The sequence below is a fragment of the Nomascus leucogenys genome, chromosome 19, assembly GCF_006542625.1.
Source record: "Nomascus leucogenys isolate Asia chromosome 19, Asia_NLE_v1, whole genome shotgun sequence".
Classification (NCBI taxonomy): domain Eukaryota; kingdom Metazoa; phylum Chordata; class Mammalia; order Primates; family Hylobatidae; genus Nomascus; species Nomascus leucogenys.
Genome location: NC_044399.1, coordinates 32,751,706 through 32,768,150, shown reverse-complemented (window position 1 = coordinate 32,768,150; position 16,445 = coordinate 32,751,706). Strand labels below are relative to the sequence as shown.

The 16,445-nt window shown below is 49.3% G+C and overlaps 1 protein-coding gene and 1 pseudogene across 1 annotated transcript; one reads left to right on the top strand and one right to left on the bottom strand.

Annotated features, from left to right (window-relative positions):
• Positions 1–99, bottom strand: LOC115831586 (annotated as a pseudogene).
• Positions 100–2,934: 2,835 nt separating this feature from the next.
• Positions 2,935–4,904, top strand: ARL4D (ADP ribosylation factor like GTPase 4D). The gene is made up of 2 exons (XM_003270774.4): positions 2,935–3,072; positions 3,632–4,904. The coding sequence occupies exon 2, from the start codon at positions 3,704–3,706 to the stop codon at positions 4,307–4,309; it is 606 nt and encodes a 201-aa protein (XP_003270822.1). The 5' UTR covers positions 2,935–3,072; positions 3,632–3,703; the 3' UTR covers positions 4,310–4,904.
• Positions 4,905–16,445: the final 11,541 nt, after the last annotated feature.

The window sequence follows — 16,445 nt, the reverse complement described above, 5'->3', positions numbered from 1 at the left end:
AAAAATATGGAATGCTTCATGAATTTGCATGTCATCCTTGCACAGGGGCCATGCTAATCTCTGTATCGTTAAAAAAAAAAATGATTGCTTAATGTACAAATGTTCAGATGTTCTCTGCAGGGATTAGTGTAGGCCCATAGCTTAGTGCTACCTGGACAAGCTGGGCCCCTTTCTTTACCCCTCCCCAGCCCCACCTTCTCCTTCCCATTTGTTCATTAACACCTTCTCTGGCAAACATGAAAGACGGAAGGGTGGGGTAGGATTGTCAGTTTCATTTCCTTTATCAGATAAGTGACAATTTCTATCTTGGATGTAAGTCCCAAGATAGACTACAGGAGCCATGTTAAAGAAGCTTCGAAGATTGTGGAAGAAACAAGACAACTTGTGTGTTTTCAGTTTCTGTGTGTTTTCAGTCTCATAGCCATTGTAACATTTGTTCAAAGCCAGGTTTGGCCTGTTTCTAGCTGGATGACCTTCAACAAATTACCTAACCTTTCTGTGCTTCAGTTTCTTCTTTTTAGACTAACCATAGTTACTTCATGGGCTTGACTTGTGTATTAAAAAAGGAAAAGTAAGCAAAGTTCCCAGACCAGAGCCTGGTATGCAGTGGCCACTCAACAGTGCAGTTGTTCTCAACTGCTGGGCCTGCTCCGTCTTCCCCTCTCCTAACTTCACCATGCTCAGCTCTGTCTCCTGTACATTAGCTGCTGCTGCAACCTGTCACCCTCCAACTTGGGGTGTAACAAACTAATTTCCTAAGGTCTTAATCTTAGACTAATTTCCTAAGGTCTTTAGGGATTTGGGGAGGCTCCCTGCATTGCTGGGGAAACCAGGTGGCTGGTTTTTTAGTGGGGGGCGGGGAAGGAGGTGGCAAAGCACACTGGTGACAAACAGATGGGAAGCTTATTTATCAGCACTTGATTGAGGCAGGTGGGCAGGAAAAGGCTGGGCCCTGCTGTCTGGCAATGACTTCCCGTCTCCTTTTTCCAATCCCTCTCACACATAGCCTTTAAAAAGATTAATACTGAGTTACACAAAAAATAATCCACGCCTGTAAATCCCAACATTTTGGGAGGCCGAGGCGGGCGGATCACCTGAGATCGGGAGTTCAAGACCAGCCTGACCAACATGGAGAAATCCCATCTCTACTAAAAGTACAAAATTAGCCAAGCGTGGTGGCACATGCCTATAATCCCAGCTACTCGGGAGGCTGAGGCAGGAGAATTGCTTGAACCTGGGAGGTGGAGGTTGCTGTGAGCCGAGATCGCGCCCTTGCACTCCAGCCTGGGTAACGAGCAAAACTCCGTCTCAAAAATAAATAAATAAATAAATAAATAAATAATAAAGTTACAATTTACAATTTCATTCTTCTTTGATTGGCCCTCTCCCCTCCCCCACCTAATTGCTGTTACCCTTTTGGTCACACTGCCCCTTTGTGGCATCTCCTTCCTTTCAGGGCTGCCCAGACTGTAGCAGGCTGCAGTGGCTGGGGAGACCCTACTCATTCCTGTGCCCCTCCTAACCAGTCCTAGATAGGGCTAAAGAACATCTATAAACCTTTCCAGAAGCTTCCAGTTGACACATTCTCTCGCTCCTCTGAAATCCTACAAGTGCTATCTCATGATTTACAAAGACCCAATACATGTGCTGTCTCATTCTGTCACTACCAGTCTTAAGTCTTAAGCCCTTTGAGGCCTGGTCCTACAGCTGAGACATCCTCTATTTCTCCACCATCTCTCTGCCTCATTCAGAGCACACAGTATGAATGAGGTCAATAAACACACTGGTTTTTTTTGTTTGTTTTTGTTTTTTTTTTTGAGACGGAGTCTTGCTCTGTTGCCCAGGCCGGAGTGCAATGGCGTGATCTCAGCTCACTGCAACCTCCGCCTCCTGGGTTCAAGTGATTCTCCTGCCTCAGCCTCCCGAATAGTTGCAATTACAGGGCCCCGCCACCACGCCCGACTAATTTTTGTATTTTTAGTAGAGACAGGGTTTCACCATGTTGGCAAGGCTGGTCTCGAACTCCTGACCTCAGGTGATTCACCCACCTCGGCCTCCCAAAGTGCTGGTATTACAGGCGTGAGCTACCGTGCCTGGCCCAATAAACACATTGTTTTTTTGTTTGTTGTGTTTTGTTTTGAGACAGAGTCTTGCTCTGTTGCCCAGGCTGGAATGCAGTGGCGCTATCTCAGCTCACTGCAACCTCCGCCTCCCGGGTTCAAGCGATTCTCCTGCCTCAGCCTCCCGAGTAGCTGGGATTACAGGCACCCGCCACCACGCCTGGCTAATTTTTGTATTTTTATTACTGACGGGGTTTCACCCTGTTGTTCAGGCTGGTGGAACTCCTGAGCTCAAGTGATCTGCCTGCCTCAGCCTCCCAAAGTGCTGTTTACAGGTATGATCCACTGTGCCTAAACATACTGTTGAGTGTAACCTCAAATAAGTCATTTAACCCTTCAGGGCTTTATCTGTAAAAGGCAGACAACAGTCCCTAACAGGTTATTGTAGATAATGGGCTTAGCACTATGAAGCAGCTGTTTTATGGGGCTCCAGGTTCACATAGGTTTGACAATTGAATTATGAAAGATAAAGGAGAAAGACTTGTCAGCCTCTCCGAGTAGATCCTTTGGCCGAAGGAGTGTCCATGTGGGGTGGTATCTCTGCCTGGTGGAGGGGGATGCGACGGTAGTGCGAATATTAGAGTATTCATATCTTTCCTCCCGAGTCAAACGTTGCCAGGCACGTTCCTTTCGCCCCTCCCACCCTCCATTCCGGATTAATTCCAAGTTTAATTCCAAATATTAGAGTGTGGTAGAAAAGGTCAAACAGAGCAGCCACGGATTAAGCAAGCGTCCCTCCGGTGGGGGCTGCAGCGCTTGTAGCCCCACACTCCGCCCCGCCGCCGCTGATTGTCCCGCGCCTTGTGACGTCACACGCGGGTTTTTAAGGCCGAACCCTAGGCAGGCTCTGCAGAGGCAGCGGTTGGAGGCGCGCTAGGTGTCTGCGGGGGTCTCGCGGGGCGGCTGCGGTGTTTCACCGGGAAAGGCTCGAGGAGAGCGTGGCTCACGAGAGGTAAACGGACACTGCAGACCGTGCTGAGGCGGCCCCGGTGCCGGGCCGCTGGAGCTGGCGTCCGCCATCGGAGGAGGGCGGGCGGGCAGGGGAGTATCGCGGGGCAGTGAGGCGGGGGTCGCGGAGTAAGGAAGGGCACCGTGTCAACGGCTTGGGGCTGCGGAGGGCGGTTGGGAGCCGGACTCAATCTCCGGTCTCAGCGTCTGCACCCTAACTCTTAGTTTGGGGACACTGTCGACTTCTCCCGTCCCGCGGGGATCTTGCCTGGGGGATGGCACCATAAGTTCTGAGAAGAGGCTCTAGAAGCCCACTGTCCATGGATCGAGCCCTCACCCCCTACTTGAGTGGCCCAGGACCTGGGAGTCTCTGGGTCCCATCGCCCCCCTCATGACCCCCCAGGGAGTGGGGGAACACCTCTGTTATACCTTAAAAAAAAAAAGGGAAAGGAATTTTAAAAATGAAGGATGGGCGGCTGATTTAGGAAGGGATCAAGAAGTTTCAAATCTTGTGTGTATTATTAAACGTCTCCTTTTTCTCCCATGACCTTTTCTTGGTTCAGATAACCCAGCTGTGCTCCCTGGAACCTTCAATTTCAAGGCCTCCCTGCCTCTACTAGGCGCCTTAGCTCACTATGGGGAACCACTTGACTGAGATGGCGCCCACTGCCTCCTCCTTCTTGCCCCACTTCCAAGCCCTGCATGTCGTGGTCATTGGGCTGGACTCTGCTGGAAAGACCTCCCTCCTTTACCGCCTCAAGTTCAAAGAGTTTGTCCAGAGTGTCCCCACCAAAGGCTTCAACACCGAGAAGATCCGGGTGCCCCTCGGGGGATCACGTGGCATCACCTTCCAAGTGTGGGACGTCGGGGGGCAGGAGAAGCTGCGACCACTGTGGCGCTCTTACACTCGCCGGACAGACGGTCTAGTGTTTGTGGTGGACGCTGCGGAAGCTGAGCGGCTGGAGGAGGCCAAGGTGGAGTTGCACCGAATCAGCCGGGCCTCGGACAACCAGGGTGTGCCAGTGCTGGTGCTGGCCAACAAGCAGGACCAGCCCGGGGCACTGAGCGCTGCTGAGGTGGAGAAGAGGCTGGCAGTCCGAGAGCTAGCAGCCGCCACTCTCACTCATGTGCAAGGCTGCAGCGCTGTGGACGGTCTGGGCCTGCAGCAGGGCCTGGAGCGCCTCTATGAGATGATCCTCAAGAGGAAGAAGGCAGCTCGGGGTGGCAAGAAGAGACGGTGACCCGAGCCCCCCCTCCCTTTCCTCCCACCTAGTAGGGGTCTGCACACTTGGACAGCAGGGTGGGGCCAGCCTGTGACCTCTCAGTCAGACTGGGGTGCAGGACCTGTCCACCTCAATGAAGGAGAGAGGAGCTGGGGAGTTCCTGTTTTGGCGCCACACTGGGGTGGGGATGGGAGATCGGATGTCTTTGCCCATCTCTCTCATCCTCTCTGGAGAAGTGGGCGCTGCAGGACTGTGGAGACGTAAATGTAAACTGTGACTCTACCTCGACCCTGTTTCTTGTTTTTCTTCTCTGGCTTTTTAATTGGATGTGTTTGGGGGCGGGGGGGATGGAAGTGACTTGGAGAATGTGTTTGGGATGAAATAACTATCTCCCCTTCCTCTGTCCCCCAACTGGGGAGTCTCCCCAGGCTGCTTTTCTAGGGATACCAGTCACATAGTTTTTATTTTTGTGTCTGTGAAAGTGCCAAGAACCCCTCCCCACATTTGTAGATCCATGACCCTTTTTATAAGCCGTGTGTGTCCTCTGTATTATTATTAACTATTTTTTAGCATTTGCCTGTAAGTTATTAAAGACTGATAACTGTAGCTCTTACCTTGGTCTGGGGCATTTTCCTCTCCTTATCTTGCCCCAGAGACAATTCAAGATTTCTATATGGGGTTGTGGCGCTGGGGGAGGGAGATTTATCTTGAAGCTGAATTTGCAAAGCAAGCACTTATAAAAATTAGATTGTGTGTTATGGGATGGCTTGTGAAAATTATAGGGGGGAGTGGAAAACCCCTCAAGCTATTGCCTGATTTCTGTAGTTTTTTGGGTGGGGTCACTTCCTTTTTCTCCGATTTAACACCCCTCCCCTCATCCTCTGGGTCTTGTCCCTTATATCAACTGCTCCTTGCAGATTTAACTTCAAATTTTGCTAGTCTGAGCTGCTCCTAGGTTCTTGACCTTGGTGACACCTAAGTCTATATGGTAAGTCCTCGAAGAGCCATTCTGTTCCTATCCTCCCCACTTCCCCAGTCTCAGGTTGGTTTGATTTTTTTCTTCCTTGTAAGATGTGGTGAGAATGGAAAGTAATTCCTCCCTGGCCTTAAGTCACCTCTGTGTACTCAATCCTGCTGACTGGCTCACTGGCATGATGGCAGCGGCTGGTGCTAGGGAGGCCTGGGCTGGATTGAGCCAGCCTGGCCCTGGTGACTAAGCCATGAGTTTTCCAGTTCTGGGAATGGTAGCTCTTCTCACGAGAGGGGCAGAAGTAGTAGCTGTTTGTGCCTGGTGGCGGAGAGGACTGCTGGACATACGCCCTCCAGACTCCAAGATAGAAGGGGGAAGACATAAGCCCCCAATATTTGTGGTGATTGTATGAATAAAATGCTAACATTACAAGAGCTTGAGTGCCCCTACTCACCAGCACCAGGGCCAGCTATGTCTGATAACGCAGAACACTTAGATCCTCTTAATCTTCTGGGTGGGAGCAGTGAGTAAGAACTAAGCACAAGGCTGGGCACAGTGGCTCACGCCTGTAATCCCAGCACTTTGGGAGGCTGAGGCAGGAGGATGGCTTGGGCCCAGGAGTTCAAGACCAGCCTGGGCAACATAGGCAGAACATGTCTCTAAAAAAGAAAAAAAACAAGCACAATTCTTTCCAGTTGTCCAGCCCTCCAGCCACCCCCTGCCACCCTTTGTGCAAACACAGAATCCCCAGAGCAGATTCAGCGTTCACACCCCGCTTCTCCCCAACTCTGCCTCCTCTTCTCCGGAATCAGGTGAAAGGACCTGGGGAGAAAGAGAAGGTGCCGGCAACCCCCACTTCTGGGGAAGGTTTCCTAAAGAACTTACTTCTTCCTACCCAGCGCTGCCAGAAGCTCAGATTTGGTCCCCTCCCCATCCCTGTAGCTGGTAGGATGGGGGTGGATGTGCATTGATCCGGAAGGGTGCCCAAGTGTGCGTCAGTGCTGGGGCCTGCTTGACAGAACTGCTGGGCTGGTTCTGCTGGGAACATGTGCTACCTGCCCCTCCCCCAGACACACCTGTGACTCCTCTCCCAGTCTTTTTGGGGCACAGTCCTACAGCCCAAGGACAGGTTGAGGCCCCAGTCCAGGCTGGAAAGGAACTGGCCAGAACTGACCCTCTGTCCTGCCAGGAGATCTTTCCTCCCCATCCCACCCCACCCAAATTCTGCTCTTTTGTCTTAAAATCTTCAATTATATATTTTCATTTCTTGTCACTTGGTGTACTTAGGTCTCCAGATTTGGGGGAAGAGGTGCAGAGGTGTTTCCCCATCCCTAGCAGAGGGGCCTCCAAGATGTCAGCTCCTGATTCTGGCTCTTCCAACCACACTCCTTCCCTACCTGCTTAAAACAGGTATCTTCTGCTTCCCCGTGCCCAGCCCTGGGGGCGGTCACGGATCGTGGTCCACAGGAGGCCTTTGAATGTCCCAGGCTCTTCCCCAATCCCTCTGGCCTGACTGTCCAGCTGGTGGCACTAAAGGAAGATGGGGGCTGGTGTCAGAGAGATGGAGAAGCCAACTGCTCTGCCAGGGTAGTGGGGAGAGGGGAACACTGGGGAATTCTGAGTAGAAAGCCACAAATTGTGGCCGGGTCAGAGTCAGGAGCTTTGGAATAATTCTCCTGCCTTGGCTCATCAAAGGGACTGGAGAGCTGGAAGGGAGGGGATCACTTCCTGTCTGCAGGATAAGAGAGGGAGAGAGAACCTCTCACTCTCCAGTCCTGCCCTGAGATTCTGCATTTTGAACTCAGGGCAAGGGCAAGGAATGAGGGTGTGAGCAGGATGGAGAGTGAGGTTATACTTGCCCTGTACTGGCTTCTCTATTAAGTAGGATTTCTTCAAGACCCTGGTATGGGTGCTGAGGAGATCTTCCCTGGGGGCCAGGAGTGGTGTGGCTGAGGCTAGGTGCCTGTGAAGTTGAAGGAAACCTGCTGTAGACCCAGAGTTCCAGAGTAGAGGCTTTTTTTCTTTTTACTTTTCTCTGTTACCCAGGCTGGAGTACAGTGGTGCGATCTTGGCTCGCTGCAACCTCCACCTCCCCGGTTCAAGTAATTCTCATGTCTCAGCCTCCCAAGTAGCTGGGATTACAGGCATGCACCACCATGCCTGGGTAATTTCTGTATTTTTAGTAGAGATGGGGTTTCACCACGTTGGTCAGCCTGGTCCTGAACTCCTGACTTCAAGTGATTTGCCTGCCTCGGCCTCCGAAAGTGCTGGGATTACAGGCATGAGCCACCATGCACAACCCCAGAGTTGAGGCTTTCTTCTGAGCTGCCCTTCCCCATCCAGCCACCCCTTCTTGCACAGGTTGGAATGTAAAATTCCACAGGTTGGAATGCATGGGAAAGGAGCTTCCTTTCCTGGAGCTCCTCATCATGAGGGCAAAGATGGCAGTGGTCCCCCGCTTTCCCATACCCTTTCCAGTCCTCTCCATGCTGCAAGGGCTCAAGAAAGACAGAGGAAGGAAAGAAGTCCCTAAGGCCCAGAGTGGGCAGTGACTTGCCCGAGGACACACAGCCACTTAGCAGTGCACCCAGCTCCTTCCTCCCAGGCCAGATCTTTGTACTCCCAGGGCAGAGGATAGGAGGTAGGAGACAGGGAGCGAGCACAGTTATCTCAGAGCTCGGATTCCCCCCTCCCTCCCTCTTCCCTCTCCTTGATTAGATTAAGGACCAGCTTTCCACTCTCTCACTCCCCTTCCTGGGGAGTGAGAGCTTTATCTCCTAAGCCCAGAAGAGGTCTGGCCTCAAATCTGGCCAGAAGTTCCCATCCTCCCTTTATCCTGACCACGTGTCATTGCAAGTCTTTCTTGAGATGGACACCTCCACCAGGGCCTGGGAAGTGCTGAGTTCTGCCCAAGTGCTAGGAGCACACAGGACAGCATGTTCTCTAACACAAGCCTTTTTGAATGAGGCCAGTGGGTAGAGGAAAGGGAGGGAGTGAGGGTGGCAAGGGAGACCCAGGCCAGCATTTGGCTGGAAAGGGTGGGCAGTGTGGCTGCACTTCATTTCCAAGGCCATCTGTTGGGGAGTTTGTGGGTGGATGCATGGGACCTCCTCCTCTGGATGAGCCAGAAGAGGGTATTCACTGTTCCCTTAAAAATTTTTTTGAACATGTTAGATATTACTATTTTTTTTATTTTTTATTTTTGTAGAGATGGGGTCTTGCCCTCTTGCCCAGGGTGGTCTGGAACCCCTGACCTCAAACGATCCTCCTGCCTTGGCCTTCCAAAGCACTGGGATTAACAATACAAGCCACACCCAGCCATGTTCCTTTTTTTTTTTTTTTTTTTTTTTTTTTGAGATGGAGTCTCGCTCTGTCGCCCAGGCTGGAGTGCAGTGGCGTGATCTCGGCTCACTGCAAGCTCCGCCTCCCGGGTTCATGCCATTCTCCTGCCTCAGCCTCCTGAGTAGCTGGGGCTACAGGTGCCCGCCACCATGCCCCGCTAATTTTTTTGTATTTTTAGTAGAAACGGGGTTTCACCATGTTAGCCAGGATGGTCTCAATCTCCTGACCTCATGATCCACCCGCCTCGGCCTCCCAAAGTGCTGGGATTACAGGCGTGAGCCACCGCTACCGGCCTTTTTTTTTTTTAATTTTTACTTTACCCTGAGAGTTTTTGTTTGTTTTTGTTTTTGTTTTTGTTTTGAGACGGAGTCTCACTCTGTCACCCAGGCTGGAGTGCAGTGGTGTGATCTTGGCTCACTGCAACCTCCATCTCCCAGGTTCAAGTGATTCTCCTGCCTCAGCCTCTGGAGTAGCTGGGATTACAGGCACATGCCACCATGTCTGGCTAATTTTTTGTACTTTTAGTAGAGATGGGGTTTCGCCATTTGACCAGGCTGGTCTCAAACTCCTGACCTCAGGTGATCCACACACCTTGGCCTCCCAAAGTGCTGGGATTACAGGCGTGAGCCACTGCACCCAGCCAGCTCCTTCTTTTTAAAAAGAAAAATTTTCTCTCCCTCATTGGAAAAGTAATAGATCTTATAGATCTCTATGTGGAAGAAATCTAAATTTAGAAAATGAAGAAACCTAATCTCACAACTTGTTTAATGAAACATTCAAAAAAAAAAAAGAAAACGAAAATGAAGAAACCGGCTGGGCACGGTGGCTCATGCCTGTAATCCTAGCACTTTGGGAGGCTGAGGCGGGTAGATCCCTTGAGCTTAGGAGTTCAAGACCGGCCTGGGCAACATAGTGAAACCCCATCTCTACAAAAAATACAAAAATTAGCCAGACATGGTGCCACATGCTTGTAGTTTCAGCTACTTGGGAGGCTGAGGCAGGAGGATATCTTGAACCTGGGAGGTCGAGGCTGCAGTGAGCTGAGATTGCATCACTGCATACTAGCCTCGGGGACAAAGTAAGATCCTGTCTAAAAAAAAAAGAAAAAGAAGAAACTTTATAATCTCAACTTTAGAGCTAACCATTGTGAACAGGTTTTTATATATTCTTCTGGGAATTTTTTTCTCTGCATGTACAAAAGAGGTAGGTCTATAGAACATATATGGAATTATATAAAGCAAACAGTTTTGCTTTTCTCATTTATATCTTGGACATTATTCCATGCATGCCATTATTCCATTATACCACTGCCATCTTTGCCCTCATGAGGAGGGACTTCGGAAGGGAAGGCTTCCATCTGGATTTTTCTCATTCTTTTTGATGACCACATGAGATTCCATTGTATGAACGTACCATCATTCATTAATTAAATCACTTGTTGAAGACACAGTCTGCCCACAGCCATGATCCTCCTTGCATATATATTTTTTGGTACACTTGGGGAAGCTTTCCCATAAGATATACTCCTAGAGTTGCAATTGTTGTTTCAAAGGGTATATATATTTAAAGTTGTCATAGATACTGCCAAAGTTTATGTGTTTGTGTAGAGGTTTGGGTGGGAGGGAAATTTAATCCAGCTTCCTCATCCTCTATCCCCAGATCTCAAGGCTTTTTCAAGCTGAGATGTGTGTATATGGTAGGGGAGACATTACACAGTGCTCTTGCTTTTTTTTTTTTTTTCTTTTTTGAGACGGAGTTTCACTCTTGTTACCCAGGCTGGAGTGCAATGGCATGATCTCGGCTCACTACAACCTCCACCTCTCGGGTTCAAGTGATTCTCCTGCCTCAGCCTCCTGAGTAGCTGGGATTACAGGCATGCACCACCATGCTGGCTAATTTTGTATTTTTAGTAGAGGCAGGCTTTCTCCATTTTGGTCAGGCTGGTCTCAAACTCCCGACCTCAGGTGATCTGCCTGGCTCAGCCTTCCAAAGTGCTGGGATTACAGGCATGAGCCACCACACCTGGCCTTCTTATTTTTTTTATTTTTATTTTTTCACCAGAGCTGCCAGTAAAGGTGCCCTTGCTTTTTGGGAGGCAAGGAATAAAATCACCAGCAACTCAGCAGAGGATTTGCTGGGATAGCGAGTAAGCTTGGGCTCACTTTTTGGGGCTAAGGATTGAGCTGCCACCTGGGACTGCTTGGCTGGTGGCGGAGGTGGGCAGATGGTGAGGACTCCCTAGCACCCAGCTTGTCACAGACGTCAGGCAGAGTGGGCGAAACAAGTCCTGAAATAGATTCCCGGGATTTGGCTTAGGGAGGAAGTGAGGCTGAGACCAAGATTGTATGCTCTGAAGGGAACACAGAGAAGGAAACTTCAGCCCGAATGAATTGGGCAGCAGTGGAGCCCTGGACCTCCCCCATACAGACACCCCACCCCCATGTAGGGACTCCCACCAACTGCTATAGCTCAAGGACTCTTGTAAAAGGAAGCAGAAGCCTGAAGTAGCAGATATCTTGGTCACTCTGGAGTGTTTGGGGCTTGACTTAAGGCTCCTGGGAAAATCCTGGGTCTATGCCCCTCCTCAGTGGAGTGGGGAGGTGGGGAGGTGGGGAGATGGGGAGGTGGGGAGGTGGGGAAGCGGGAGAGCTTATCTCTTTAGCAGTCCCCACCTCCTCCTATTAAATTTGTTAAATCTCATGAGAAATCCCTTGGAGGAGGGTGGGGGGACAGCTGGGTTTCAAAAGCTTGTTGAAAGTGAAGTTCTGTGCTTTTGATTGTATTTGTTTTTATAAGATTACCATTGCTTTGCATTCCAGATGCCTCTCTTATCCTCAAGGAGAGAGAAGACAGAACTGCTTACTCACTCTCTGGAACTCTCCCATCCTGATGGGGGAGGAACAGAGCCACCAGTCTGACTATGCAGTGCCCCAAACAGTAGCCCACAAGGCAACATATAGGTTAAGACTTGGCTCTGCCACCAACTTCTGTGACTTTGACCAAGCCATTTCTAGTCTCCTGGCCTCAGTTTACTCATCTGTAAAGTGAGAGGATTGAGTAGGCAATAGCAGATCTTTTCCAGTTCACTTTCTATAGTTCTCAGTACAAGGTGGGCATGGGAAGCTCTTTAATAGTCTTTCTCTCTTCATCTCTGTTTTTTGTTTTTGTTTTTGATTTGTTTGCTTGTTTTTGAGACAGAGTTTTGCTGTCACGCAGGCTGGAGCGCAGAGATACCATCCTGGCTCACCGCAGCCTTGACCTCCCAGTTTCAAGCGATTCTCTCATCTCAGCCTCCCAAGTAGCTGGAACTACTGGCATGTGCCACCACGCCTAGCCAATTCTTTTATTTTTAAGGTTGGAGAATTTATCTGGGAAGGCTTCCTGGAGGAGGTAAGGAAAAGAAGTCAACTTGGAGCCAGAATTAAGTATTCTGATTAACGAGGGACCTGGAGCATGGTAGGCTTCAGAGCACTTTCTTGGCTCCACCTACTGCTCAGGAGGAAAGGCCTGAGTCTGAGGTTTAATAGACACAGTTTTGTTCCTCCTTTCCCTGTAATTACCTGGACTGAGACACTCCCAGACTCTGTCCACCACCCCTGCCCTTCAACTCCTGCCACTGTCAGCTGAGGATAGGCTGTATCTAGATTCGCATTCTCTACCTCCTACTCCAGAAGAGTAGGTTGTAGGGCAGGTGTCAAGGAAGGAACTCCCAAGCTCTAGACCTGTGGTGTCCAATATGGCAGCCATGAGCCACACATGGTGATTGAACATGGGGAGTGTGGCTGGTCTGAGCTGAGATATGCTGTACGTGTAAAATACACAACAGATTCAGAGCCTTCATATGAAAAAAGAATGTAAAATTTCTTATTAATACTTTTTATATTGATTATACATATGTTGAAGTGATACTTTTTATATAGAGTTAAATAAAATGATTAAAATTAGATTCAGTTGTTTCTTTTTAACATTAAAAATGTGGCTATCAGAAACATTAAAATTACATATGTGGCTCACATTCTTCACATTCTGTTTCTTTTCTTTTTTTTTTTTTTTTTCTTTTTTTTGAGATGGAGTCTTGCTCTGTCACCCAGGCTGGAGTGCAGTGGCGTGATCTTGGCTCACAGCAACCTCTGCCTCCCAGGCTCAAGCGATTCTCCTGCTTCAGCCTCCCAAGCAACTGGGATCACAGGCGCCTGCCACCATATGCCCAGCTAATTTTTGTATTTTTAGTAGAGATGGGGGTTTCACTATGTTGGCCAGGCTGGTCTTGAACTCCTGACCTCGGAATCCACCCACCTTGGCCTCCCAAAGTGCTGGGACTACAGGCGTGAGCCACTGCGCCTGGCTTCACATTCTGTTTCTATGGATAGTGCATTCACATATTTGGAAGGAGCATTATGGGTAAAAGAATGAAACACTTGTTCTTCTTTTTGTCTGAAATCAGAAGAGAAACAGGGCCAGGCGCAGGGCTTCATGTCTGTAATCCCAGCACTTCGGGAGGCTGAGACGGGAGGATTGCTTGAACTCAGAGTTCAAGACCAGCCTGGGCAACTAAAGAAGATCCTGTCTTTACAAAAAGAAAAATTAGTCGTGCATGGTGGCTCCTGTGGTCCCAGCTACTCAGGAGGCTAAGGAGGGAGGATTGCTTGAGCCCAGGAGGTAGAGGCTGCAGTCGTTGTGTTCAAACAACTGCAACTGCACTCCAGCTTCAGTGACAGAGTGAGACTCTGTCTCAGAAAAAAAAAAAAAAAAAGAGAAACAGACCAGAACTGCAACAGTATGGAAGGAAGGTAAATTATAGGAAGGACTTCTTGATAGGAAGGACTGAAAAGCCTGAAAGATCCACATACTTCTTTTCCTGGAAAGCTTTCAGAATAGGAGAGGACTTTGCATATCTTAAATCGTTTTAAGACGGTATCTTATCATACTATGATTCCTAGTGATCCAAACTTGGTTACTTAGCAGGTTATTTTCCTGGCCTTGTTCAAGGTGTTTTCACCACACAAACAACTCTTAATTGTCTACTTGGTGATGAGGACAGATACCTGGAATCCACAGAAAATTCCTAACATGATTTTACCCAATAGTTTCTAATCTTTCATCAGACTGCTGAGGCAGCAGCAACAGTGTTGACAGACTGAGATTTCACCATCCTGCCCTCCCCTGCTGCCTGTCTCTGCCCACCCTCTACCCCCGGGAAAGTCCTGGAGCAGAGGGAGGGTTCAGGGAGGCAATATTGAGGAGGAACATGCCAGCTGGGAGTCTGGATAATCCACAAACTGGATTATCTGTCCCTGACTTTGCATAGACATAAGCAGGTGGCCTATATGTAGACAGGATGTACTCGGATGAGCCATGGGCATCTGGTTAACGTGTGTGTGTATACGGGGGGGTGGTCCTACAATAAATTCCCCCACCTACTTATCTCCCATCCAGAGCATTAATTCAACCAATCATTGCTTCTTTCAATTAACCACATATAATATGAATAGTATTTAGCATTATTTACTGTAGTTTCATAATGAGAGACTAGAATTTTTTTTTTTTTCAAGACGGAGTCTTGCTCTGTTGCCCAGGCTGGAGTGTAGTGGCATGATCCGGGCTCACTACAACCTCTGCCTCCTGAGTTCAAGTGATTCTCCTGCCTCAGCCTCCTGAGCAGCTGGGATTACAGGCTCATGCCACCAGGCCCGGCTAATTTTTGTATTTTTAGTAGAGACGGGGTTTCACCATGTTGGCCAGGCTGGTCTTGAGCTACTGACCTCATATCATCCGCCCACCTCGGCCTCCCAAAGTGCTGGGATTACAAGTGTGAGCCACCACGCCCGGCCGAAAAATTTTTTAAAATCTTTATTGTGCACTGAAGGCTGACTAGGGGCTGACACAGCATCCTAGGCACTGGAGCTAAGGTGCAATTTGTACCCAAAGAAGTGTCTTAGATCTGGTTCCCTTGATGTGCAGACTGAGATAGGGATTTGGGTGGCACATGGTTTATTGTGGGGCAAACTCTCAGGAGAAGGGAGGAAGGGAAGCAGGGTGGGGCAGAGAGTGGGGAAGCAAGGATGTGCTTCACAGATGAGTCTGGTTTTGGCTTGATCCTGTGGGAAGCTCTGGGTGGACAATTGCATGACAGAAAAGATCCCACCTGAGTCAGGGAGGCTGGTTTTTTATGCCCCTATCAGTCAGCTAATTGGCTGCCCTCTAGGCCAAGGGCAAGTCCAGAGATGGAGAGCCATTGGCAGCCAAAACTCACAGTCAGCACCGGGAATCTGGGTGGAGAACCACGGCATCCACTCAGGGAGTAGCCTGAGAAGAGAAGAGTGAGCTGACCCGGGCAAGCGCAGCCCTGATTGTTATCCACACTTGGCAACCCAGTCCTCTTTCTACTCTCACTCCTGGCCTGGCCTCAACCCTTATCTGCCCTTGTCCCACCTTGTTTCTCTTTGTTTCTTTTTCTTCCTCTTTCTTTCTTTCCTTCTTTCTTTTTTTTTCTTTCTTTCTTTCTTTTTCTTTCTTTTTTTCTTTCTTTATTTCCTTCCTTCCCTCTTTCTTTCTTTCTTTTTTTTTTCTTTCTTTCTTTTCTTTTTCTTTCTTTCTTTCTCTTTCTTTCTTTGACAGCGTCTCACTCTGTTGCCCAGGCTGGAGTGCAGTGGCATGGTCGTGGCTCACTGCAGCCTGGAACTCTTGGGCTCAAGCGATCCTCCCACCTCAGACTCTCTAGCAGCTGGGACCACAGGTGTACACCACCATGCCCAACTAATTATTTTTTGTAGAGACAGGGTCTCACTATGTTCCCCAGGATTCCTACCTCTGATCCTGCCGTGTCTGTCTTGAGAAGGTTTATCAGGTTGAAACCTTGAGTTTCTTCAAGAGCCTCCAGGAGGCTGCGGCTACTGAGTCATTCCTTGACCTCTTTCCTTGCCTATGGGTCATCTGAGCCCCACTGTTCCCCTAGGCAGAAAGCATTGATATCTTTGGGGACATCTGACCCTAACCCCTTCTCTTGCTCTTTCTCCTTTATTGGGTGTACCCATCCCACTTCCTGTGGTGGAGAAAGGACAGTTCAAGAGAAATTCATTCTCAAGGCTTGACTCCTACTTAAACATCACAGGATACATTCCCTGGAAGGGGAAGGGTGCGTCTGTACTGGCTTCCTTAGAAACTTCAGAACAGAAAAGACGCCTCCTTTCCCTACCCCCTCCCCAATTCAAACAGGGGCTGGGAGAGAGGAAGAGATTATTGTTTCAGGGGATGGGGGGTGTGGATGGACTGACTGCTGAAACTTCCTTTTCTTCTGGCACAGCCCTATTTGTAGAAGTGCCAGAGTCCTGGGGAGAAAAGCAAGAAAGGGAGAAAAAGAACATTCTTTGAGGGCATTTGGCAGCTCTTTTACACTTGAGATCAAACAGAGAAAATCCAGCGTCATGCCCGCCCCATCTTTCTGTCCCTAGCATGTAGATGTCCTGTGGTGTGTCTCATAAACGCACATGTGCATGCATGCGAACACACACACAAACACACACACACACCCTCACACTGTTGAAACCAGAGCTGCTGGCTCCAGGGAGGGGAGTGAAGAAGCAGCTGTGGACAGGTATGGGCGGCCACATACCTGCCCTTCTGGGAGGTGACACTTCCATTACACCTCCACAGGTTTCATGTTGACCTCACCCTAGCTTTGGCCCAATGTTGTCAGGATGGGCAGAAGGATGGCAGAGTTAAGCTGGCCCAAAGCCAGCAAGCAAAGAGTTCTCAGCAGGCCCTTGAAGTGCCAGCAAATCAGTTCCCCCAAGGACCAAATCTGGAGAAAACTCAGCTTAAAGCACACAGCAGTAGCACATA

What these genes read in the sequence shown, in the direction of transcription:
- ARL4D (XM_003270774.4), top strand. Translation starts at nt 3,704, where the DNA reads ATGGGGAACCACTTGACTGAGATGGCGCCCACTGCCTCCTCCTTCTTG.